This window comes from Grus americana, chromosome 6, assembly GCF_028858705.1.
Source record: "Grus americana isolate bGruAme1 chromosome 6, bGruAme1.mat, whole genome shotgun sequence".
Lineage (NCBI taxonomy): Eukaryota > Metazoa > Chordata > Aves > Gruiformes > Gruidae > Grus > Grus americana.
This window is the reverse complement of record NC_072857.1, coordinates 37,732,717-37,757,384: the sequence shown is the minus strand read 5'-3', so window position 1 is coordinate 37,757,384 and position 24,668 is coordinate 37,732,717. Positions and strand designations below refer to the sequence as shown.

The window sequence follows — 24,668 nt, the reverse complement described above, 5'->3', positions numbered from 1 at the left end:
TAGCTTTGAAAGCCAGTGTGTCACCTTCCCCTGTTCACATCTGTGACACTGTTCAAGACTTTACACATCTACAACACCCTCTTTAGATGTCTCTTTTCCAGCCTAAATAGTCCTAGCCTGGCTACTTAGTCCTTGCACATAAGCCATTCCACATAAGCCATTCCACATAGTTGATGAGCTTTTTTTTGGCCTGCTTAGTTCTATAACTTGTACCCCTTCTAGTTCTGCTATCTTCTTTGAGATGCGATCAGAACTAAACATGGTATTTGACATGCAAGTGAGCCATGGACATATATAACAGCATTCTCAGTTTTGTGCTCTTTTCCCTTCCTAGTAACAACTGACTTTCTTTCACCTGCTACTGAGTGGTGAGCTGGTGTTTTCACAGAACCACCTACCACATCTCTGAGATCTCTTTTCTGAATGGGAATTGTTAGCTCTAAGCTCATCACTGTGTGTGTACATAGAGTCAGGACTGGTCTTAATTGACTGCTTTGCTTAACATCTGGCCACAACAAATGCAGGCAGGATATAAGCAAGCTGTGGCCCAGATATACTATCAATATAATTGACTAGTTTAGTTCAGCTTCTGTGGCCAATACTCAGACTTTGATCTCTTCATAGAAGCTGCTAAAAGAAAAATAATCAATGCCATCTGCAATCACGCTTACTGTGGATTGGAAAAAAGAATCTAATAAAATAAGATGCTTTTTCCCCCTTCTGGATATCCTTCTAAAATGAAAAATTTCACCATCATAATGCCAGGATATAACACTTGCTTTACCTTTCAAAAACAAGTCTGCTTAGCTTCAGAATGGCACCAAGATCTTCAATCTCTTAATGCACGTTTGAGTTTTTATTGAGATCAAATACAGTGAGACATGGGCCTATTATTAAAGAATAGCAAAGTTTCTAGAATTATCACTGGTTTATACATAGCATTACAGCTGAAACAACATCTGATATTCAAAACTGTTATTTTGAAAGAGGAAAAGTACATCTTTGACTTTGATCTTTCATGTGTCTTAGGATGCTTTGGACATCAATCCTAAATACGTAGTATCTTTAGCCACGCTGCTGCTGAATAAATAATGCGCAAGAGAGGCTAAAAACACAGCTGGGAAGCTTCTTGCTTTTACTCTGTACTGTCTGAAGCTTGAACATGAAGAAGCGAACACAAAAAAGAAACAAAACAGAAATGGGTAGATAAATGCCACAACTCGCATTACATTTCTTAACTGTCCACAAAATTTTGTATTTCAGTAGTTCTATGAACACAGACACATCCCTGGGGTGATGTTTCAGCAGGTGAAACCTCTCCCACCACCCAAGTGCTTTGTCTGTACAGTTTTCCAGGACATTCCCACAGTGACTATGACCATGCTCTGTGGAGCGCTTCCGCACAGAGCCTCCCAAATCCCCTTTTATATGCAATGAGGCCACGAAGGACACCTTATCCTTGCTCACTGCACTCCTTCACATACAGCACGCAGTTGCAAAGGCAGGAAAAGCAACCCTCACATTTATTATTATGGGATTACCATGCCAAGCCCATCTGGTTCACAGCATGGAGGCCACTGTCTGAGGTTGAACTGACCCCGAGAGGCGGCTATGCAGAGGGGTAGATGCCAAACCACCATTTTGGAAAGGCCACTTGCAAGTCCACACCTACACTGCCCAATTTGGCATCTACTGACTGGAGATTAGCAGTAGATGAGATTACAGAACTGAGGGATGCCTACAGCCAGTGAAGGGCAGTGACCCCAGGAGGGGGCATCTCCTCTCAGGTAGGAGCGTTTCAGCAAGTCCTCAGGCAGGATGCCAAGTAGTCTGTAGGCAGCTGTAACATCTGGCAGAGATTTGAGATTGACATCTTCACTGGAATGAGGAAGGAGCAGACACACAGGCATCCTAAAGCTTTCTTCAGGGAGGACTGTGAAACATCAATTTTATCCATGTGACTACAGGACCCACAGACATGTTACCTGTCCAGTAGGGATCACCAACAGCCAGGATCCTTATGCTGCTAAAATTCAGTAAGGATTTGTATTTTGAATAATGCTGTGGAACAGAAAATATTTCTTTTCTCACCAGTAGAAAGATTTTGGGACATCTTTTCAACCACTGATTGTGAGTCACTTCAGAAACTGATTTTTATAGGGCTAACTTCATGGTGGGACAGCCAGGAAGGCTACTGGAGTCTGTTTTCTCACCATTTTCTCCATCTACTCTGACAGCTGCTTCCACACAAAATTAGTCTCTAGATGTGTTCTAAACAGATTTGCTTTCATCACTTTTTTTTTTTTTCCGTGAATCCAGCATGACCCTTTTCAGACAAAGCAAACAAACAAGCCCCCACCCCCAAACACCTCAGAGTGACTGGGATTGCAATGAGAACATGGAAGCTGCTTCCCTCTCAGGCTCATTTCCTTCTTTCATTCCCTATTCTACATGGGCAGTTTACTAAGGACGAATCATGAGTCACTTACTTGGGCTCCAGGTGACAGCCACTGTAAGATACTCTGGATTTATCCTGGGCAGCAACAGGTCCATCGAAGCCATTTAGAAAGTAACATACTGAAACAACTCCTTGGCAGGAGGACAGGATAATTTGGGAGAAGCATCTTTGCCTTGAAGTGATCTAGGGAAAAAAAAAAAAAGAAAAAAGAATATGAGAGGAATCAAAGACAAAAGAAAGAGACTGAAGCTGAAATGATGTACCTTATGCTGGAAGTTAATACTGAACTGTGCCTGAGGGAAGGAGGGCAGTGAATATTGTTTTGACCTGCAGATGGAAGGGAAGACTATAATACAGGGCTGTGAATCTGGCCGTAAGCAGAAGACCCCACGTTATTTCTGCTGATGCTAGAGCTGCCTCTCTGAATACTAAAGCTGCACAGTCCATCTCCCTGCCTTGAATGCAAGGCAATGTTGACACAATTGAAATTCACTAAACAAGGAACAGCTGAATGAAAAAGGAACTGAAAGTGAATATAATTAGGATTCCCTCTTTTCTGCTTGTTTCTCACCATCTCCTACAATATTTTTTTTCTTTTCTTTGAGCTCTGATTTTACAGATTGTAATAAAGAACGGACACATGGACAGAAAACCAGAATCCCTTACACAATACAATTGTCCCAAACATGAATGCAGCAGCCTAATGTATTCCAATGCATGTTCTCAATGACCACCAAAAGGTAAATTCTGAGAGCAGCTGTTTCCCCTAAATCCATTCAGATGGATTCAGCTCCTACAAGGGGCAGTGCCACTGCACTTAGACCTCTACAAGCCACCAAAAGCTTCAAGCTCAGCCACATTTATTTGTGCTTCCCCAAGAGAAGCACAGGCAAGCCTGCAGAGCTAGAAGTGCTGGGGACCCCCAAAGCTGCGCCTGTCATGCACTTCAGCAAGCCAGACCCCAGGCAGGGATGTCACAACCCATCTCAGGCCTACAGGGTCAGGCAAAGTGGAGTTGTGCACAATGTTACACCAGGCAGAAAGGCAGCAAGGCCTGGATTCAGAAATACAGCACACAAGAACAACTTAGCCCAACGAATGCTATCCTGTGCTGGCTGCACAGGGGCACACCACCACAGGACTGCAGGGAGACCCTGTCACCAGGGCATCACAGCTATGTGGCATTTGGGATGAAAAGCAGGAGGACAAGTTACATTGCTAGGGGCTACAAGTCAAAAGGACCTACCCTCCAGTCACAAGGATGAGGTGGCTCAGCTGGCGCGGGCGAGACAGAGCAGCTCGGGAGGGGACAGGAAAGGAAAGCCCCTGTCACTTGTCAGGCCTGGCTCCAACCCGGGTGAGGAACTACCGCTGCTGGAGAGGAGCAGGACTCAACACGTGTTCCTTGGCCTGACCTTCTGCCACCACCCACACATTGCACCCATGGGGCAACCAGCCCCACAGGGCTGACCGCATGGTGCCCATCCTCACAAGACCCCAAAATTCCCAGGGCCAGCTGCAAGGGGCCCCAAACTCCACAGGGCCTGCAAGCCTCATAGAGCCAGCCGAACCAAACTGAACAGTGCCCCTAAACCCCACGGAGACAGCCACGGCACCCCTAAACCCCACAGTGCTCCTAGGCCCCAGAGAGCCAGCTGCAAGGGGTCCTAAACCCCTCAGTGTTCCCCAAATCCCACAGAGCCAGCCACAAGGGGCCCCTAAACCCTACAGGACTCCCTACACCCCACAGGGTCTGCTGCAATGGGCCCCAAAACCCCGCAGGGCTCTCTAAGCACCACAGGGTCAGCTGTTGGGGATCCCAAACCCTACAGGGCTCCCTAAACCCCACAGAGTCAAAGAAAAAAAGGGGGGGGGGGGGCGCTAAACCTCACAGAGGGAGCTGCAAGGGGCCCTTAAGCGCTCCATAAACCCTAAAGAGCCAGCCGAAAAAAGCCTCTAAACCCCACGGAGCCTGCAAGCCCCTCAGAGCCAGCTGCAAGGGCCTTTAACCGCCGCGGGGCTCCCTCTAAAGCCTCACAGAGCCCCTGAAGCCGCACGGCGCGGCCTCAACCGGCGCCTCAGCGCGGCGGGCTAAGGGAAGGAGAGCAGCCGAGGGACTTACACCGACACCCGCTCCCTTCCGGGGCGGAGCGGGGGCGGATCGCGGCGGAGCGAAGCGAAGCGAAGCGGGGACGGCGGCACCATGATGGCGCAGCGGGCGCTTCCTAACCCCTACGCGGACTACGACAAGTCCTTGGCCACCGGCTACTTTGACGCCGCCGGGAGGGTGAGTGGGGTCGGGGTGAGGCGGCCAGGCCGTCCCCGGGAAGGGCCCGCTCCCGCCCCGGCCGCCAAGCCAAGCTAGGCAGCCAGGAGCCCAGCCTGTTCCTGAGGTACCCAAGGGTTTCCAGCAGAGACCTGTCAGGTTAAAAAACACCCGGTTCCCTGGTTGTGCCCCCTCCGGGTACCTCCAGCTTACCAAAACCCCATCTGCCTGCTAGTGTTTCCTTCACGGTTTTTTTGTGGGGGTTTTTTTTCTCCACAGCTGACCCCCGAATTCACGCAGCGGCTGAATAACAAAATCAGGGAGCTGCTCCAGCAGATGGAGAGGGGCCTCAAGTCTGCTGACCCGCAGGACTGCACCACGTACACTGGCTGGGCAGGTAGGGTCGCTGGTGGGATTGGATGGAGCAGGAGCTCTCTGGAGCGGACTTCTAGGTCAGGCCAAGGCAGACCATGGGTTTGTTTTGGCTAGTTGAGTGATCACAGTAGATCCAAGTCAAGAACGATGCTTCTTCTGCATGCATCCATTAAAACAAGGGGCTGTCTTCCTCGGGACTCCCCATTTTTGGAGCAGGTTTCAAGCCGCAGAGGGAAGACTGTAGCGTTGCAGGGCAAGAGCGGGTCTTCTCTTGGTTAATAGTGCCAAATTTATACAACAGAGAAAGCCAGCGCCTGCTTGAGAGCAAACACGAGAGCCTTCAAAGGGACTGGCTCCAAATCTGGCCACGGTGACGAGTAAACCAATGTTCCACGAAACAGGCAGATGTACACGCTAGGTCATTTACCTGCAAGAAGTCCTTGCATGTGGCAGCGGTGAGCTTATGGCCTGAGATAATACCCATCTTTTCTGTTTGGGCTGAATTCTATCATATGACATTGTCTGACTGGCAGGTTGCTCCATTCGTGTTCCCCAGGTAGTGCCTCTCCACTTAGCCAGGGCTAGTTCTGCTCCAGTACCTGCTGGAAGGAGCAGAAATGCAAATGTGAGTATAATGAAGGATGGAAGCCTTCCTCACACTAACTCTCGTGTGAAAAGCTTCCAGGAGCTTGTTGTTCTTCTGTTCTGCATTTTCAACCTGGTTTTCCTTCCTCGGTAGTATGCCCTGCCTTCCCCTCCCTATTCCTACCCACTGGAGCCAGGGAGGACACACCTTTCTCTGCCGCCTCATCCTTGGCTGCTGCTGTATGCTTTGTCAGCTTTCCTGCCTTGTGCACTGTGCCAGGCTCTAGAGAGGGATCCTGGGGTAGTTGCAATTAATCTCATGCTTGCTGCAAGATTTTTTGCCACTTTTTTTTTTTTTTTGGCAATACACTGCAATCCTAAATGGCAACTTTCTGTATTATAATCTGGGCGTGGCTGGCTTGTGCTTGGATGCTATGAAACGTGATGCCACCGGTTTGCTTCGGAGAATGGTGTTCATTGTGTTGGCGCTAAACTAACGTTGCAGTTTGATGATAGCATTGCCAGAAATGCCTGCTTAAAAATTTTAGTAAGGTAGACAGGCGCTGAGAGCACTCTAGAGCAGTTCCTAAGAAATGCTAGGATGCCAGTATTAAATTCCAGCGTGGGAGAACATTAATTTCATCAGTTGCTGCCTGGCAGCACTCTGCTGTTGCTGCTTGTGAATTTATGCATTTTTTGTTCAGTGCTGGCTGATTTCATCTTGGCAGACAGGTTCAGTCTCCCAGATTGTGTGACCCTGCTCTGAGGTTCCCTCAGATGAAAAGTACTCCATGCGTAAAGATGGTCTTAGTCACAAGGGTGCTACTTGGCATGATGGTAGAGTCTACCTCTGGCCAGAATAATTCAGGAGATAAAGCAGGCAGACAATTAGCTGATGTTAGGAATAGCCTGAAAGTCTGCAGGGAGAAGGTAACCACCTTTCACCAGAGACCATGTTCTCTTCCTTAGGGTGGCCTTAAGGAGCTTTGTGTTGGAAAGTGACTGCAGTTGTGCAACAGTGGTTGAGAGCTCTGGTATGATTTTGGCTTGTTTTTATTTGGAAGGGAGTTTCTCAAGAGGGAGTCTTCACTTTTGCTCCCAGGGATCACTCCTCATTGGGCACACAACGTTCTTGCCTTGGCTAATAGGATTAGAAAAAAACCATGGACAGATTTCCTGCAGGTCACAGCCAGCAAAGCGAAGTTTGCAGATATTACACTGTATCTTTGTCACCCTCCCTTCTTTTCTAATTCTAGCTATATTAATTTATTCAGTGCTGGTTTCCCGAGACAAAATTAATTGGGCCAAGACAGCAGCTTTTTCCTGTAATTGCTTATGTAGAAAAGGCTTGTTGAGTATCTTCTCATGTAAATCATTGCCCAGCAGTCTGAAATCAACCTGCACTCTTGTGGCTGCTAATAAGAGATATTTGAAATGTGGCGCTCTTAGCGCAAACTCTGCGTGAAATGTAGCATACTTGAGTGTACTACATTACACCCGGTAATACACAGCATATGCTGGTATTTTACTTTGGTGCCTGTTTCTTTCCCAATGCACTTGACAGAGCCCCGTTCCCCTGGCCTGCATTTGTGCCAGGGAAGCCACAGCTTCTTGGCATGTGAGGTTGCAGCAGAGGGACGGAAGGATGGACTTATATTTTCAGCTCAGAGGCAGTAAAAACACACTTTGGATCAAGATTATCCAGCATACACGGCTGAATGCCCTCAAAACGCATTTGAATCAGCTTGTTACAGTTTCATTCAGTTCCCCATAGAGACCAGGGGCCCGTAGGCAGCACCTAGTACGTGCCTGGGTATAGACCAGACTCAGCTGTTGTGTTCTGTCTTGTAATCAGTTTAGCTAGACTGTTGCAAGAGCTTTTGTGGTCTTAATTTGTTTCACTGGTATCAAAGCGTTGACTGAGGGAAGGTAAATTGCCGTAAGCTAATTCTGAATCGGAAGCACTTCAAATCCTGGCAGAAGTACAACTGCCTCATCCATTTTCAAATAGATTAGCATGAGGATGCCGAAGAGTATGTACATGTGCATTGCTATTTCTCATAGTGCAAGAGGCCTTGCTCCAAAGACTACCATGACTGGGAGCATAGATGATGGAATGGAAGGAGACTGACTTCACTCCTGTCACCTCTTAGCCGACTGCAGGAGCTAGGAGGCTCCTGAGCGCAGTGCCGGCTGGACTGTTATGTCCTTCCAAGATGATGAGGTGATCTGCCACCTGAAACGGTACATAGGGGAGAGATTCCTCTCCTCTGCATTATGGCAGTGCCTTTGGAATTTGTTTCCCATGCGAGCATCTTCTTCTCTAGCAACTTCATAGCTGTGGCTTTCAGAGCTGAAGGGCCTCTGAAACAGACCAGTGAGTCCAGCTGGCCTCCTCCACCCACAGCTCTTGGCTGGCCTGTTGGCAAGTGGAGACGAGGAGCACGGTTGAGTTGTCTTCTGAAAGGGCTCTTCAAAAGACACACCAGATGAAAGAAAAGCTGTTTAAGAATGGATGGAAATTCTGACCTTACCAGTTCAGGAAAGCTTCTGGAAAAACACCTTTCATTCACTTTAGTGCAATATCTCAGTTTTAACCTCAGAACCTAGACAACTATCATCTCCTTAAGAGAGTTCTGTTCAGAAAAACAGAAATCCTTACCTAATCCCTACAGACTAAGAGGCAGTGAGGCTGCATTTGATGAGAGAGAATAGAGTGCCTTGCGTCACTCATATAAATCACATTCCTGCCAAGTGCTTGGTGGGTATTTTTTGTGAAATGTCCGTTCTTAGGGATAGTCAGTATTTGACTGGACAAGGCTCAGAGCAATGGGATGTAAATTTGAACTTAGCCTTACTTTCAGAGGGTTGGATCAGATCACGTCCACGAAGCCCTACTAACCTAACCTGTTGTAGGATTCTCTGATGGGGTAATGGTAGCTTTGGTTTGGGTTTTTTTGCGGGAGGGGAACTTTTTACAAAAGAAGCTTTGTTGCCCAGGTTTTTAGGCTAGAGAAGCTGAGGCATCCTGAGAAATGCCCTATGTCCCACAATGCTCTAGGAAGGCAAGCTGCAAGCTGTAGTAAAATGCACCTGAGGCTCCCCAGACAGTTCTGAATATGGGATGATACAGCCCTCCTGAGAAGATGTCTCACTGTCCTATTCAGCATGGCTTTGGCATGCATTTATGAGCACAAGATAACATCCCACGCATCTGCACCAGAAGAGATGCTTATTATCCTTTGAGCTGGGCAGTAAAGCTATGCCACCCCCTCTGCAACTTGTACCCCATACCTGACTCGTTAAAATGACAGGTTTCTCACTAGAAACCATCAGGCTTCATGACTATGTGCAGAGATAGGTTTCCGCTTCTTCCCTCTGTGTTTGACATCCTGGTTTGAGGGTGCTGGCTGACTTACTTCCCTGGGTCAACGCAAGATCTCTGAGCTCTTTATTACTGTAGATGGCAGGTTTGGAACTGGTCCAAATTAGGTCAAGAAATCTCCTTTTGTGGCAACCTATTGTCCTTTGAGAAAGGACCATGTTGCAGCTCAGCTCCTGGTAGACAAGGAGGCATGTTCAAAACAGTCTAATGGGCATCCCTGCTGGTGCTGTCAGGAAGGGGACTGCAGTGGAGCTGACGCTGAGCAGTGCTTCCTCTTGCTTTTATCCACTCTATTCAGCATGAAGGGGAAGCTTTGTCTCACTACTGCTGTTCTCCCACCAACAGAACTGTTTGCAGTGATAGTGCAATCCAACATAAAGAACAAGTCTAAACTTGCAGCGAAGTCGAGGCACAGCTTTACTTCTCTGTGATCATCAGAATGGTCATATGGATGAGAGATTCTTTCAGCCTGCTGCAGTGCTTTAGCTCTTGAGCAAAAACTTTTCTGGTATCTCCAGCGATATCTGTTCTCTTGAAATCAATGGTTGCTAAAGTCAGGGCCATCAGCACTAACAAACTGGTGCAAACAATGCCATTTCCACTATGCACATTTTAAGTCTCCACCTCTGCCCCACTCAAAAGAAATCTGTAATGCAAAGCAGTCCTCTGCATCTATAATACTGCTCGTACAGGATAGCAAGAGGAGAGAGATGTTGTTTACTGTCCTACTGAAGATGTTAAATACACAGGCTTTGTGGGAGACATGCAGAATTGATTTTTGCCTCCTGATTCCCTGCAGTGAGCAAGCATCGTGGGCATTAACACTCCAGTGTATTGGCTTCCTGCACACTAGGGATGGCGGTTTCAGTCATCAGAGCCCTGCTAAAGGATATGTTGTCAGTAGCACATGTGTTCCTGCACCATCAAGTGATGTCTGATGCATTCTCCATCACGTGTGGCTATGCAGCAGGTCTTACACTGCAAGGAGCAAAAAACTTTCAAGTCTGGAGAAACTACAGAGAAGAAGGTCCAGTAGTAACCAATAAACAGAACAAAGCCTGTACACCTTGGCAGTAGCAGGCCACAGGCAGCCACTGCATGGAAGTTCTGCTGGAAACATCCAGGAGTTTGAGGTCACAAAACCAGGTCACATTTCCAGCTGGGACACTGAACACAGACCTCCAGGGCACACAGAAACGGAGCAGATCCACTGCTTACCTAGCCCCATTTGACTGATGATGCCATGTTTGTATGGCACTTAAAGCATGCCAAACAAATGCCCAGTCGGTCAGCAAACCCTACCTTGTCAGTTGGGGTGAGGAAGGAATTATTGGAAAGGAGTGAGGCAGAGCTATGGAATAGCTTCTGCAGAGCAACGCTGCCTAGCTGAGCCAAGTTCAGTAGGTGGAAACTCTCTCTCCAAACTGCACTGCCTCTGAAATACGCTGCCTACATTTTGGCACACAGGTCAATACAGGACATTCCCCACCCAGCTGACTGCATTTTGTATCCCTCTGCATAAATCTGTAAACATTGCTTCTTTGTGCATGGGCTTGCCCTCCTCCGCTGGCTTTCCCTACTTTTGGGCTCACAGGTAGCCACAGAGCAAGCATCAGGCTGAAGGCACTGCATTGTGCCCTTCTGATCAGCTTGGGAGTATGAATTCCTTGAGAAGTGAGTTGAAAAAATTGGCCTTAGATCCAGTTTGTAAGGCCTTTGGGTTTTAAAGAAAAAGGAAAAATGAATGATTTGGTGAAGCAACTTATCCCTTCCATCCTTTTATGTAGGTCAATGGTTTTTTGGAGTCTTTTCTAAAGACACTTGGGCCTGGGAGGAAAGGGGGCAAGAAATGTTTTAAAGGAGGAGAGACAAAGTCGTCAGAGGAAAACAATGCCAAGACATTGATTTTCTAAGAATTCAATTCTAGCGCTGGTCTTAGCATGGTAGTTATGTACATAATTGGGGTGGTATGATGGCAGTGGGAATAGAAGCTACTTACAAGGAAAAAGTTGTATATTAAAGCAGATAAGTCAAGAGTGCAAGTTGTGCTCAGACAGCTGTCAGGCCTTTTAAACTCTAGAAGCTGTGCTAGGTGCTAAATAAATCAGTCACTTGATATTTGCTAGCTGGAAGAGGAGGGTTCCCCTTTAAAGAAGGGCTTCATATCCACATCCTTATAGACTTGAGTGATGGCACCGTACATCTGAGCTCTCTCTGGAAATACTAACACTGAACTGCTTAGAGAGAGGACAAGGTTATTAGCGTGAGCATCAAATGGAAATTTGCCCTTAATATACATGTGGAATTGAATTATCTGTAGCACGAAGCTTTGGAGATTACCCACGCAAAATGAGAAAACTGTCTAAATTTAAAATTGTCCTCAGTACCATGGAAAGTAATTTTGCACCCTTGCCCCCCATGCCTCACCTTACCACATCAAAATCTGCAGAGACTGGCTGTACTAACTTAGGCTTAAATGCAGGGCCCAACTCTTCTTAGATATGGTTACTAGTAAGGGGAGAAATAAGCTTTTCTGTAAGTGATGTAGACTAGCAGCTTTCTTCACTGCATTTTTGAGGATGCCTTCCAGATCAGAAGGGTGGTTTCAAGTGTGGCAGACATTTCAGACACAGACTTATGGAGGACTCCTCAGCTACCTACTAAAAGCTTCAAGAGCTGGATGAAGATAGGGCAGACAGAGGCAAAGGACAGCAATTGATGTGACTTCTCAGTAGCGGAGTTGTTTCTGTAGCTAGCCAGCCCATTGAAAACCTCCAGGGAGGACATTTCCAATGTTCCAGGTAGCTCTTTATGTTTCAGACAAGGGCTGATCTTATCAGTGATGTGCTGCAGCAAACAGTCGGGCAGCCCTTTTGTAGGATGTCTTAAAGGTGCTGCTTCTCAGTGCTGATGACGTGTCCCTTTTTTAAAAACCCAATCCAAGCTAAGTGACCCAGCCCTTTACCTCCTGGCATGGGGAAAAAAATAATTGAAAGAGGGTAACAACTCAGCACTACTCTCCCACAAGTACCATCTTGCCCAATGATGATTTTTTTTTTCCTCCACTGTTTTGTCAACAGTCCTAGCAGTCCTAGGTACACTTGATAGATTTAGGTGGGTTTGTCTAGGTCTCATCTTTTGCTCCTTGCTACTAAAATTGTATGTAACCTGTGTATCAGAAGCTCTGCTGTCCTCCAGGACCTCCTGGGTCAGACAGTGCTGTTTGTCTTGACGTGCAGTCCACTCATGAGCAACATCAGGTACAAGGAGGTCACAAAGCAGGAAAAGAAGCTGTGGATGCTGCAGCTATGGTTTATGCACCTGGACGTGCCTGAGAAGCCTGTCTAGCAGGCTTATGCCCTAGATGAGGCTGAGGGCCAGGCTTTTCGGTTCATTAAAACAGCCAGGGCGCATAGCAGGAAGGGTAAACTTTTCTGGTGGGTGCAACCTTTACGTTCTTTTTGCAGGCATTGCTTTGCTGTATTTGCACCTGTATGATGTGTACGGAGATCCGGCCTACCTTCAGGTGGCCCAAGAGTATGCGAAGAAGAGCCTGAGCTGTCTGACAAGAAGATCCATCACTTTCTTGTGTGGAGATGCCGGGCCCCTGGCAGTGGCTGCTGTCATCTACCACAAACTGCAGAACCAGAAGCAGTCAGAAGACTGCATCACTCGGTAAAACACTTGGTTACGTCTTTGACCTAACATTCCTCTTGCTCATAGAGCCGGTCTGGGCTTGTACTGGGCACTCTCCACCAAGCCTGAATATATTTTGTTGCAGTCGTTATGTGAGAGGTAATCTAGTAATTTAGCAAGGCAGCGCAAACTTGTTCTGGCCTGGGGAAAGAGCTAGCTTAAGGACAAAAAGGCTTATCTGGCAGGCTGGGGAGCAAGGATATTGTTCAGCTGGTAGTACCATTTTAAAAATAATTCAGATGAACGCAGGAAGAAAAAATGCCAAAATTAAAAAAAATAATCCAGAAGGTAAGGTTTTGTATTTTTTCAGAACCCTTAAATTTAGCTTTACAGCCACTTTGATGAAAAGGAGAAATGTGGCAGGATTATTAGATTTTGTCACTCGTTTCCACTTGCTATTTGTTATTTGACTTTCACTTAAACCTAAGATTGACAGCATTCCTTTCAACTGCTGAATGCAGCTGGTTATGATTCATTTATTTCTATTTTCTGCCTTTCCTCAACTATTTTTAAGTGTATTTTTGTTGGGTACTTAAGAAAAGGACAAACAAGCAGTCCTGCAGTCAGATCAGCATGTTGCAGAGGAAGGAAAAAAGTTAAGAATATGCAGTTTCAAGCTTTTCTTGCTTAAGGGAGATCAGTTTTGAGAAGGTGAGAAACAGCCCTGTGAAGAGTTTCTATTTACGCGTGGTCAGCACAAAAAGAAGAGAAAACCCCTGACACTTCAGAACAGCACTGAGTGCCCTTAAACAGCCATGAACAAGTGATGCATAATATCAATTAAAAAAGCCATGGGTGGGAATCAGAGGTGCCTGTATGGTTTGGACACCAAGTTCCTGCTCCCTTAATTAAGAATAGCTACTGGTTTATGTGAGTACGGTCAGTCTGAGGACAGAACTCTCTTCTTCATTCTTAAAATAATCTGTGCGTTAGGTTTTGCTTAATACTGTGTCAAAGTGGTGAATCTCACTATGATTAATATATTTGAGAACAAAAAGGGAACTAATCTGTCAAACTACTGGCCAGTTGTGGTCAATGCATAAGCCCCAAGTTGTAAAAAAATCCCTAATTCACATTTTCTTGCTGGAGCTCTCCCCTCCCCATATCCCTCCTGTTCTGCCTACAGTTTTGTGGCAGAATAGAAACTCATGATTAATTCTGCACTGCCATCTAATGGCATAATAAAGGCAGAGCCTTGGAAATTGGTTTCTTCATACATCTGAGAGAAGGAAACTGTGGCTTTCTTGAAGAAACAGTTATACTGTCCTTACTCTGCTGCCAATTCTCAGAGCAGTTAGCCTGACCATGCTACCTTTAAAAAGATAGTACTTCCTTGAGAAATAGCTCCCTTAATCAAAACTCTTAAGTGGATTTTGAGTATGCTATTTAGTTACAGAATAGTTGCTACATTATGCAGTGAAAATGTACTTCTATTACAGCTGTGGAGAAGGAAGGCCTCTCTCCATTCTGTTCTCTGTCTCTTAAAGCACCTCATCTTTACAGAGCCCAAGGAGAAAATCCATCAGCCAGGTTTTACCTGCAGTGGAAGAGACAGAAGCTTGCTTTTTCTTAGCTCCTTGCTCTTGCCTAAATGAGTTTATGACCAACAAATGTGCTTTTATGCTCTGGAGAGACTAACATTTCAGGGTAGCCCATTTTCCAAGAGCCTGTGAAAATCTGAGCTATGTTCCAAGGATCCTCTTTTCCCTGCTATCTCCCACCAATTCAGAGGGTCAAAGGTTTGCTTTTAGAGGCAGTGGCGTACAAAAATCCCATCTTGCTCTACAGCTGCCTCACTTTCCCTCTGTCCAGAAACTACTGATTTTTGACAGTTGAGATAATAGGCTGATACATGAGCAGGACTGGCTCTTCCTTTCAGGGACCCTCTCCCATCCAAGAGAAGCATTCTGCATGCCATCAGTCCAGCAGCATCCCAGGCATCTCTTGCTGCACACATGCCATGCAGCCCTGCCCCACATTTCAAATACAACAGAAACCGCTAGCAGGCTTCCTCCTCTGATTATCCTGGCTGGGAAAACAGCTACAGATAGAAGCGGTAATGCATAAGGAGCAAGAATAGTAGCTCCAGCTGGTTCAGATTTCCCCATGAGAAGACTTAACATCCAGACCTCAGAAAATCCCTCCTGTGGCTATTACTGTTTATCCACCCATCCATTCCTTCTATTGCACCTGATGTTTCAGAGCTGAACGACATCACCGGCCAGCCTGGTGCTGGGCAGAGTCCATCTGTCAAAACACTGTTTTCCTCCTTGGAAACCCTCCTCTTCATCTGCTTTCCTTGGATGTGGGGACAGGGGACATGAGGAAGCAGCAGGGCTTTCCTTGCAGCCCATGCCGCTGAGAGAGGGACCCCTCCTTACTCCTAGTCTTGGGTGTAAAGTCTGTCTCTTGGGTTTAACCTGTGAGAAATTTCCCCCATGGAGCGATGCACATCTCAAGCGCTATGTGAGGAGACGAGGCTAATCCACCTTGAGACACTGCTCTCTCTCCTTCAATATCCCGGCTCACTTAGAGTCCAGTGCCAAGGGAGAGTTTCCTGCCATGGGAAGTCACAGTCAGGCATCCTCTCTGTGCTCCAAGGGTACTCCGGACATTTGGTTGCTTGTTTTCTTTGCAACACGTTGTTATGTGCAGGAGCAAAGGCTGCCAAGGCACCTTTTCTGCTCCTCACGCTGCTGTGACAGGGAAGCCCTGCACACGCACAAGTCCCCTGGCTGGTTTCTTAGCCCTCTCCCTGTTGCAGCCACAGAAGAAAGCAGCTGAGGGAACAGCCATGAAGCCACTTATTTTGCTATTTTAAAAGTGATGTCATTTTTCAGATTGCTGTCTTAGGGGTGAACAGAAAAACCAGTCACATCTCTGCCTGCTGCTCTGACAGGGAAGGACATCCAGCCTTGTTGGAACTGTGATGAGAGGCAAAACAAAGGAAAAATTGCATAGAGAGTGAATTGGGCTACAAAGCACCAGTGTGAAGAGCTGTAAGTCTCTGTTAGCACTACAAGAATAACACCAACTTTGCAACATGATAATAGAAAAATGGCAAAGAAAGTATCCGACTCCAGCAGACCTCTCACTCTGCACTTGCGTGCTAAAGCCTGGTGCCAGCCAGGCAGTTCTCAGTGCGCGGTTGCACCACAAGCAGCCCACAGCACTCACACTGCCGAGCTGTCCTTACTACTGCTCAACTCTCCCTAGAGAGGATTTCTTACATGTGCTGCAGAGGCTTGATGTTAAACAACATTTCCAGCTACTTCTCCCTGCCTCTTACCTAGATTTTTAGCTCACAGAGGCACCTCTTTTTCCACTGACAGTGCAGCCCTGGCCACTTGCAGGCGTGGAGAGAAAGGAGCTTTTCTATCAGGACTTCTGAGCTTAAGGCATGAGATTTTTTCCACATACCATCAGCACTAGTTTAACTTTGTAGCATTCCTTAGCAACTAAATTAAACAGGTATCAGTTTAGTTTGAAAATAGTCATTTTTGGCAGAGGGCCTGCCTTGCCAACAGCATCACAGGGAGGTAGTGGTGGGCAGCCTTTCCTGAGCAGTCAGCAACTTTTTGCTGACCGTTTCCTATAGCCCAGGTTTCCCCACAAGTAGCTCTCCTAGAGCTGGTGCTCTAAAAAACAAGCACATAGCACAGCAGCACTGTAAAGAGCTGAGCAGACTAAAGCAATAACCCAAACAGAAAGCAGAGGGAAGAAGGGATTCTGTACCTTGCATAGCTGGAAGGCTGAGACCCAAAGACTGGTCTGACATCCCCTAGGGCACAGGCAGCATAAAGGAACAAAGATGTTTTTGAGGTCCAGTCTCACTACTTGGTTACCTGGCATTGAGTGTCCTCTAATCTCCCCCACATGAATTTTTCTTTGCAGTTTGCTCCATCTACACAAGCTTGACCCACGAGTGCCAGATGAACTGCTCTACGGGCGCATGGGCTATCTCTATGCACTGATATTTGTGAACAAGCACTTTGGAGAGGAGAAGATCCCTCAAAGTCACATTCAACAGGTACTGTGGCTTCTGCTGATTTGTTAGCTGTCTCTTCCCACACAGCTCATATTTGGGCAGGTAAATATCAGTGCTAGATGTAGAGAACTCTGGCAACAAGGGAGAAACCACATCACAGTAACCCTGCTGTTCTTCTTCCAAAGGGGCAAAGCACCACATGCTCCTGCACTATCCATATAAATCCATAGGCAGTACTGAATTGGCATACACTTTGCTCCCTCACCCACACTCTTCCCCCTGCTTGAGCAGAAAACACAACTCTCTTGTTCTGTGCCAAGATACTCACTGTGCTTGTCCAAGACAGCAGCATTTCCCTCACTGGCATCTGTTCCCATCCACAGGTCTGCGAAGCTGTTGTAGCCTCAGGAGAAAGCTTGGCCAAAAGGAGGAACTTTACAGCAAAGAGCCCGCTGATGTATGAGTGGTACCAGGAGTACTATGTAGGGGCAGCCCATGGTTTGGCTGGGATTTACTACTATCTCATGCAGGTAAGAGGCACTGGAGGGGAGGGGCCATTAGCAGGTGTTTCACCTTTCTTTGAACAAGGAGGCACATTTGAATTGGCTCTTGGTGATATCAAACTAGGTAAGATCCCTTGTCTGATGGGCTTATTCCTGGGTTTGATCACACATTCCGACTTAGAAAGGTTTTCTCTAAATCTGTGAGATTGAATTTCCCACCTCCATGGTGATCACTAGGGAAATGCAGCCTGCATTATACCAGCAGTTTCACATAATGAAGCCCTGCAGGTCACCTGGGTCTGAGCTTCCTCCTCTTGTGTTAATTGTTTATAAAGTATTCCCATTTGTTGGTGCTTGTGGGCTTCCTGCATTTTTTTTTTTGAGGTGGTTACTTGGAGCAATCCTAGATTGTTACAGAATGAGAATCTCTGTAAGAAAAGTGTGGTGAAAGAGATTGTGTTGATGGTAGGAAATGCCTTTGTTTCTAAATCAGAGCCTATATCTAAATGTTAAAGAAGTGGGACTTTTTACTTAGATAAAGAAGCTGAATTCTATAGTGCCTGAAGCAGACAGGGCAAGACAAGAGGTTGGGAGCTGTAGTGCCCCTTTGCTTTGTTGCTGTCTTTCTTACAGTTTTGCACAACTCACTGGAACTCTGGGAATCTTCACTTCCCTGGCTCTGAAATGAGGGTGATGGTAATTCCCCTGTATGGGTCACTTTATGCATAAATTTACAGTGCTTAAGCTCTTAGAAAAATAACAGCAATAAATAACATTGCATTTTCAAAGCATTAAGGGCACCCACTGAGCAACACAAATTATTTTAATATAGCAAGAGTCATAGAAATAGGTGATATCTTTTATTAGACCCAACTCTCACAGCAGGTGGAAAAAAAGCCACCAGGTTTCAGGTATTTGTAGCTTTCCCTCAGCAACCTCAAAGTTCAAGCCCATACAGGATAAGTGGAGTTCCTGTGAATATAACCCTCTTAGGTGACTCAGAGAGGAAGGGGTGGTTAGTGGTTTTTAAGCAGAAGGAGATTTGGCAAAAGGAGGATGTGAAGTGATTATTGCCCAGGAGTATGGAATGTCAGTTGGGAGGAGGGGAGACAGCAATGTGCTGTGAACCCAGATTTGCACCGAGTCCCTGAGCTTGTTCCCAGGCTGATGTTTTAAAGAATTTTAAGTGTAAATCTCCCATAAAATACTGCATGGGCTTCGTGCTTCTCTGCCGTATGAAGTACAAGGAGCCTGGATCAGCCAAGCATGATGCACAAAAAAGCCTTGGGGGAAGCAAACAAGGGAAATAGGGAGAGGAGAACATTGCACTTTTCTCTCTAATGGTTTTACAGCGCAAGTATTGATTTTTAATTTTTAAGTTTTCAACCTGGGAACAGTGTGATCTTCAGATGAGAGTGCTCATTGCAGTCTGCCATGAGAAGTCAGAACAGCACAGATTTCACGTGGGGCAGTGTCACTGGAAGAGGACACTCCCTTGTTTCTGTCTGAGGTCAGCAGTGAAGTCACCCCCTTGCAATTACTCAGAAACATCTGTGAAAATGCATCATCACAGCCCACTAGCTAGGCTGGCCCAGCAGCTCAGAGCTGAGATGGTCTAGGTGCTAGAAATCATTCCTGGTATTCATCCTTAATACTGTTTTTGTAGAGTTTATCTCTTTATTCCAGCTCTGGGTACCTGAAACTATTCCCACTCATCTTCAGGAAAAGAAGCAGGCTGCGTGACACGCTAGGGGCAGCCTTTGCTTCTGGGGATGCCAGGGTGTGACTGGAAATAAGTCCCTGCAGAGCAGCTTGGGGCCAAGTGGGTATTTGTGGTGTGTAAAAGCCTGGACCAAAGAAATGACTTGATTTGCAAGGAGCAAGAGGGAACATGGCCATAGTTGGCTTTGTTTCTGCCTTTCAGGTAGATGTTGGGCTTCTTAGGGAGAGACAGAATGGTAATTCTCCCTGATGTAACGCTTGCTCTCTCTTAGCCCGGCCTTGGAGTGAGCCAAGTAAAACTGCACAACACAGTCAAACCCAGCGTGGACTACGTCTGCCAGCTCAAGTTCCCATCTGGTAATTACCCTCCATGCATCGATGACACCAGAGACCTACTCGTCCACTGGTGCCATGGGGCACCAGGTGTTATCTACATGCTTGTCCAGGCCTACAAGGTACCAGAAATCTTGCAAAGACATTTTGGCGAACCCTAAATGTGGAACTTCATCATGGAGAAGACTCTGTTGAGATTCCCCCCTGCCTGAGAGTAGGATGGCTTGTGAAATCACCCCACAGGGACCACTGACAGAAACAGAAATTAGTCTTTTAAAAAATTATTTCTGAAAATATCCATCAGCTGTGTGGGGTGTCCTGCTGCAGGTGACTGACGATGACAACTAGTTGTGTGCGAAGTAATGGTCACATAGCCCCCTTCATCGTATCAAAAACTATCTCCTTTAAAGTAGACAGCAAAGTCACAGCATTAAGGCTTCAGTAGGAAAGAAACCAATTAACCCAAGCCTCCCCACTCTGGCAGGGATGCTCTTTGTGTGGAGGAAACTGCCTTGGCAAGAGAAAATATTTCTTTTGTCTGCAGGTCTTTGGGGAACAGCAGTACCTAAATGATGCCCTGCAGTGTGCAGAAGTGATCTGGCAGTATGGATTACTGAAGAAAGGCTATGGGCTATGCCACGGGACAGCCGGCAATGCTTACGGCTTCCTAGCACTGTACAACCTCACTCAGAACATGAAATACCTGTACAGGGCCTGCAAGGTGAGAGCCTGTGTAAGGAAGGGGGAGGGGATCATTCACTTCTTTTATGTCAGCACCTTTGCCTTTGAAACCTAATTTCTAGTGTGGCAGAGATACTGCTAGATCTGAGCAGCTCCACCAGAATAGTCCTTCAGCAGCGCAGTCACTGTCTGACAGCCTGTACAGAAGGAATATCCTGCAGAAGCCTTGCTCTGCAAGGGATAACATGAGGATGAGGGTGGTGGGTTTTTTAAGATCTGTCTTTAAGAAAACTTGAACACTTTTTTCTTCCTCTTTCTTCAGTTTGCAGAGTGGTGTTTAAGCTATGGCCAACATGGGTGCCGGACTCCAGACACGCCATTCTCTCTCTTTGAAGGTAACCTCCATCTCTATGCTTGTGTTTTGCTCCTGGATCTGGGCCAGTCCAGCACCAAGGAGAACCAAACACGTGCTCCACTGAAGTCTTTGCAAAATTCAGTGTAGAGGATGGGAGGGAAATTGTATTCGCTGATTTTACCCTTTCTCAGAAGCAGTCTTCTTGTAGCACAGGCTAATGTCTCAGCTGGAGCATTTTGTCCTCTCAGGCCTCCTGCGCAGATTCTGCATGCAGGTCTCAAGGGGAATTCTTTAATGGTTACAAGCCAAAGTCTACCTTACAGTAATTTGTAGCCTGGCTTCTCAGTCAGTCTCTTTTCTGTGCATTTTTAAGGATTAAAGTCCTTCATGGGCTTTCCAGTTCCATTCCAAAGGTGAGGAACTAATGGGGCTGCTTTTGTAGGCCTTGTTGGCTCCTCTGGCACTTTGTCCCCCAAAATCCGCCATCAGCAGGTACTGCTGAAAGAGCCAGTTCCTCAGCTAACGTACATCTCCTTAGCTTTGCTGCAGGGCAAGGAACAAGGGCAGCTACATCAGGGAGGACCTGGGGCAGCAATGTCACAGGGTCTGAATTCTTGCAAAGATACTCAGATTGTTAAACCTGTGGACAGAAAAAGCAGAAGGGAGTGAGCTGGAGGGGGGAAGACCCATCATGTTTTCCCAGGTGCTTTTCAACATTTGATTAACTTCAAAATGCTTTCCCCACTGAAGTACCTACGTTGTTTGGGAAACCTGGGTTCAGACCTTGGAAATTTTAGGTCCTTCTGAAAACATTTTCCTTTCTTCTGTCTTCATGACTCATTCACTCCCTGGATAATTGATAAAATGGGTGCCCAAAGGGAATCTTTCTCTGAAGCACATTGTATTTTCTTATCCTCAGGAATGGCTGGAACAATTTACTTTCTTGCTGACCTGCTGGTACCAACCAAGGCCAAGTTCCCCGCATTTGAACTCTAAATCTAAGCTTGGCAGTTTCCTGCCTGAATCTTTCCACGCTTGGAAAAGCAGTTTGAAGCTGCTTTCTCCTTCTTCCAAACTCATCATTGTTCACCTAACTGAATGTAAATCCATCCTCCTGAGGGCGTGCTGAGTTCTCTAATATTTCTAGTCATCTTGTTGCATTGTTTCAATTTAAAAGACATAATGCAGATTTTGTTGGTGTCTCTTAAAAATGCAGGGCTGCAGCTGGGAGCAGGGAGAAAATGTACAGTATTTTGTTGGCTATAGAATTTTGCTATTTTCTGTATCCCGTTTCCTAGGAAAAAGTTTTCTATTGAATGTAACTTTGGCCATTTAATTTTATTTTCTTTTTTTGTGCTGACAAATAGTTGCAGGAATTTAGTTCCCTTTGGAAAACAAAAGATGAAAAACTGAGACTATTGCCCTGTAAGTTGCTTTTAAGTATTTTCTTTCTGAGTACCCAGGGAGGAGGCAGTTCAGTAGCTGGGCTGCTCTGCATGAAGTGAGTGTGATGGACTGTGGAGTCTTTATATGTGGGTTTTTTTGATGACAGATAGCAAGTGGCACAGCTGGAACTGAAATGCCAAAGCCTTGTCCTGAATTGCCACCTGTCTGCTTTAAAGGCAAAAGCTATGTACAGCTCTTGTGTGCTTTTTTTTTCCCCAGTGACAAATAATCCACTAGCTTTTGTGCTTATTTGCTATCTTATGCTAAACCTTGCAAAAGTCTAGTGATGATCTAATGGAAAACTCCAATCTAAAAGTGAGCTAAGCATGCTTGCTAGTGCAGTCTCTTCTGTTTAGCTTTGAAAGTTTATTTTGCAGTCTTTATTTTAAATTGTGTATGAATATTATAGGCGTTACGTGGTGCCAAGCTCACCAGCAGCAGCATGGGAAAAGAAATGTATTCCACTGAGTTCTGTCAGTGTTTAACCTATTACCTGTAGAGCTGTTGTTTACATGCTTTATTTTATAAGCTTTCCTGAACCTGGATAATTTGAGTCAAGTGTTTGCCTTGTTACTGCTTGTTGTAGTTTGATATGCAACCACACGTTGACCCAACTGGAAAACTTGCCCTAGGTTAAATAGCTTTGACCTGTCAAGCAGACCAGATACTTGCAAGGGGTAATTCTGCTTTTCCATCCTTAGCTGATGTTACACTAATTTGCAGCAATTAGGGACCTGACCTAAACTACTTTAGCACTGAGCATGAGCTGAACATGGAGCGCAGTGAAAGTTACTGATGCAGCCGTACCACTTTGTGCTGTTTGAGGGCAGCACCTCAGCCTGCACAAGAGTGGACATGGCTTTTGATCTTTTAAGGCCCCAGTTGCTGAGTGCCTCAGGCCACCTAAGAGCAGGCAAGCAGCTGCAGGGCAGCGCAGGCAGCCTCCAAGCTGGCACACTCCTGCACCAGCGATAGTGAAGCAGGAGGACCAAACCTGACACACTAACACAGCTAGCTCACGTGTGCCTGAACACAAGATAGCCTAGCCCCAGTGGCTTAGGCTGACCCTGAAGAACCTCCTGGATGGGCTGCTCCAGCAAAGAGTAGAAACCATTCCTGGAAGGCTGCCTGTTTCTCAAAGCCCAGCCTCCTGCTGCCATCACAGGTTTCTGGAGGTCCATAAAAAGACAGGCTGAAGTGCAGAGAAGCTCATCAGCTCTGGGCTGGGCATCCCTGTCAGAAGCCTCAAGCTCATGCAGACTCAGCAGGGGTCATCTCCTATCATTCACAGGGCCTAAACAACAGTGGGAGGTGACTGGAAAGGAGGAAGCACAGCCTTGAGAGCAGGATTTGGCTAGTCAAACAGCTTGGGGGTGTGATCCTGTAGTACATGAGGCCTGCTGTAAGTTACCTCCCAGCTTGGCTGGTGCAATGGCAGTGCAGGACACTGCTCTGAGCCTGGGTTCCTCCTGGGCACTGTTTCTGTAAAGGAGATGGTTTGTGCAGCCTGGTGTTGTGGCAGCATCATGTCCCAGGGTTCTGGGACTGTCAGGGCCTGGTGTACAACTGCTGAGTGGAGCACTGTTTAATAAAAATGCTGAAACAAACAAGCTTTGGGTTATTTTTAGCCCCACTTCATGACCAGGATTCACGTCACAATATGCCACAACAGCCACTCTGGTGGCTCCTGGAGGCTCACTGGCCTCCCACCCAGCCTGAGTGCATTGAGTATTTCACATTTTTCCCTATCTCCAATCCATCGAGTCCAGTCCTGTGCTTTCCCTCCCAGGCTGTCCTTTTCTCCCAGGACATCCTTCTGCAGTGCTGTCTCAGTCCAAGGCTGCATCCTCCCTGCTATAGCTTCCATTGGAGACCACAGTCCTGCAGGTTAGTCTGAATTGCACCAAAACATGCCTGTGTGCAGCACTAGCCACCAGGAAGAGGATGTGGATCCTCCCAAAAAAGCACCTTCCCGCCCAGTGGAAGGAGGAACATGTTGCCTCAGAGAGGCTGTGACTGTCCACCACAGTCTGGCTTTAAGACCAGACTATCAGGAGTGGTATGGATAAAGGTGATCCTGCCCTCCAGAACAAGCATAAATTAGGCTGCTTGAGGTCCTATACAGCCTGATTTTCCACAGTTTCCATTTCTGTTAAGGTTTGTGATAAAGCTCTTCAGGGAGAGGGTCCAGCAATGAGGATGGGAAAGCAGTGTGTTGCAGTTTCTCTGGTTGCCCACCCTTCCTCATACAGGGGTGTGTGCTGCCTGCTCACTTCCCCATCTTTGTGCCACGCAGAGGGAGCTGGAGCAAGACAAAGCCTGGAACAGCAGCAGTTACATGTTTTCAACAAGCTACCTTAGAGGGAGTTCATCAGAAGTGTAGACATTTAACATTTAGTTCTTGGTGATGGTTATGTTTGTCCATTGCAGTGTTTTTTAAAAATCAAGTGCCTTATAGTGACAAGAAATAAGAAATCTCTTTAGTTACACCCAAGAAACCTGAACTGAAGGCCAGTACCCAGACCAGGAAATCTAAACCCCCAGAGTTACAACACGCAATGTTACAAAGTCTGTGAAGACAAAATCCAGCAGAGCAGGAGGCAGCAGATCTGCCCAAAACAAGCACCTGAGGAAACACACAGGAGCCCAGCTAGGCTTGCCCCTGGCTGGGGAGCTGGCCTGGGAACAGCCCTTGCTGAAGCGTGGGTGGAGGTGATCTGTGTGTCCCCAGCAGGTGGCAATGCAGCCTGACAGCAGCAGCCTTCACCCTTTGCTGCTCAATCCAACCTCGAGAGAGCTGGGATGCAGCTCTTGGGTAGCCCTCGGAAAGTCGCTCAAACCAAAAAGCCCACACAGATGAGACTGTATTTGTGGG

At 46.6% G+C, this 24,668-nt stretch overlaps 1 protein-coding gene across 1 annotated transcript; it reads left to right on the top strand.

Moving 5' to 3' along the window:
• The first annotated feature begins 4,576 nt into the window (after positions 1-4,576).
• Positions 4,577-23,400, top strand: LANCL1 (LanC like glutathione S-transferase 1). Its single transcript, XM_054830229.1, has 9 exons — positions 4,577-4,745; positions 5,004-5,121; positions 12,537-12,744; positions 16,660-16,795; positions 17,137-17,283; positions 19,251-19,433; positions 19,856-20,032; positions 20,315-20,387; positions 21,267-23,400. The coding sequence occupies exons 1-9, from the start codon at positions 4,662-4,664 to the stop codon at positions 21,341-21,343; spliced, it is 1,203 nt and encodes a 400-aa protein (XP_054686204.1). The 5' UTR covers positions 4,577-4,661; the 3' UTR covers positions 21,344-23,400.
• The last annotated feature ends 1,268 nt before the right edge of the window (positions 23,401-24,668 follow it).

Excerpts from the sequence above, each read along its gene's own strand:
- LANCL1 (XM_054830229.1), top strand. The coding sequence starts at position 4,662 with ATGATGGCGCAGCGGGCGCTTCCTAACCCCTACGCGGACTACGACAAG. Across the intron at positions 16,796-17,136 it reads CTCAAAGTCACATTCAACAG|GTCTGCGAAGCTGTTGTAGC; the intron begins GTACTGTGGCTT and ends TCCCATCCACAG. Across the intron at positions 20,033-20,314 it reads ACCTGTACAGGGCCTGCAAG|TTTGCAGAGTGGTGTTTAAG; the intron begins GTGAGAGCCTGT and ends CTCTTTCTTCAG.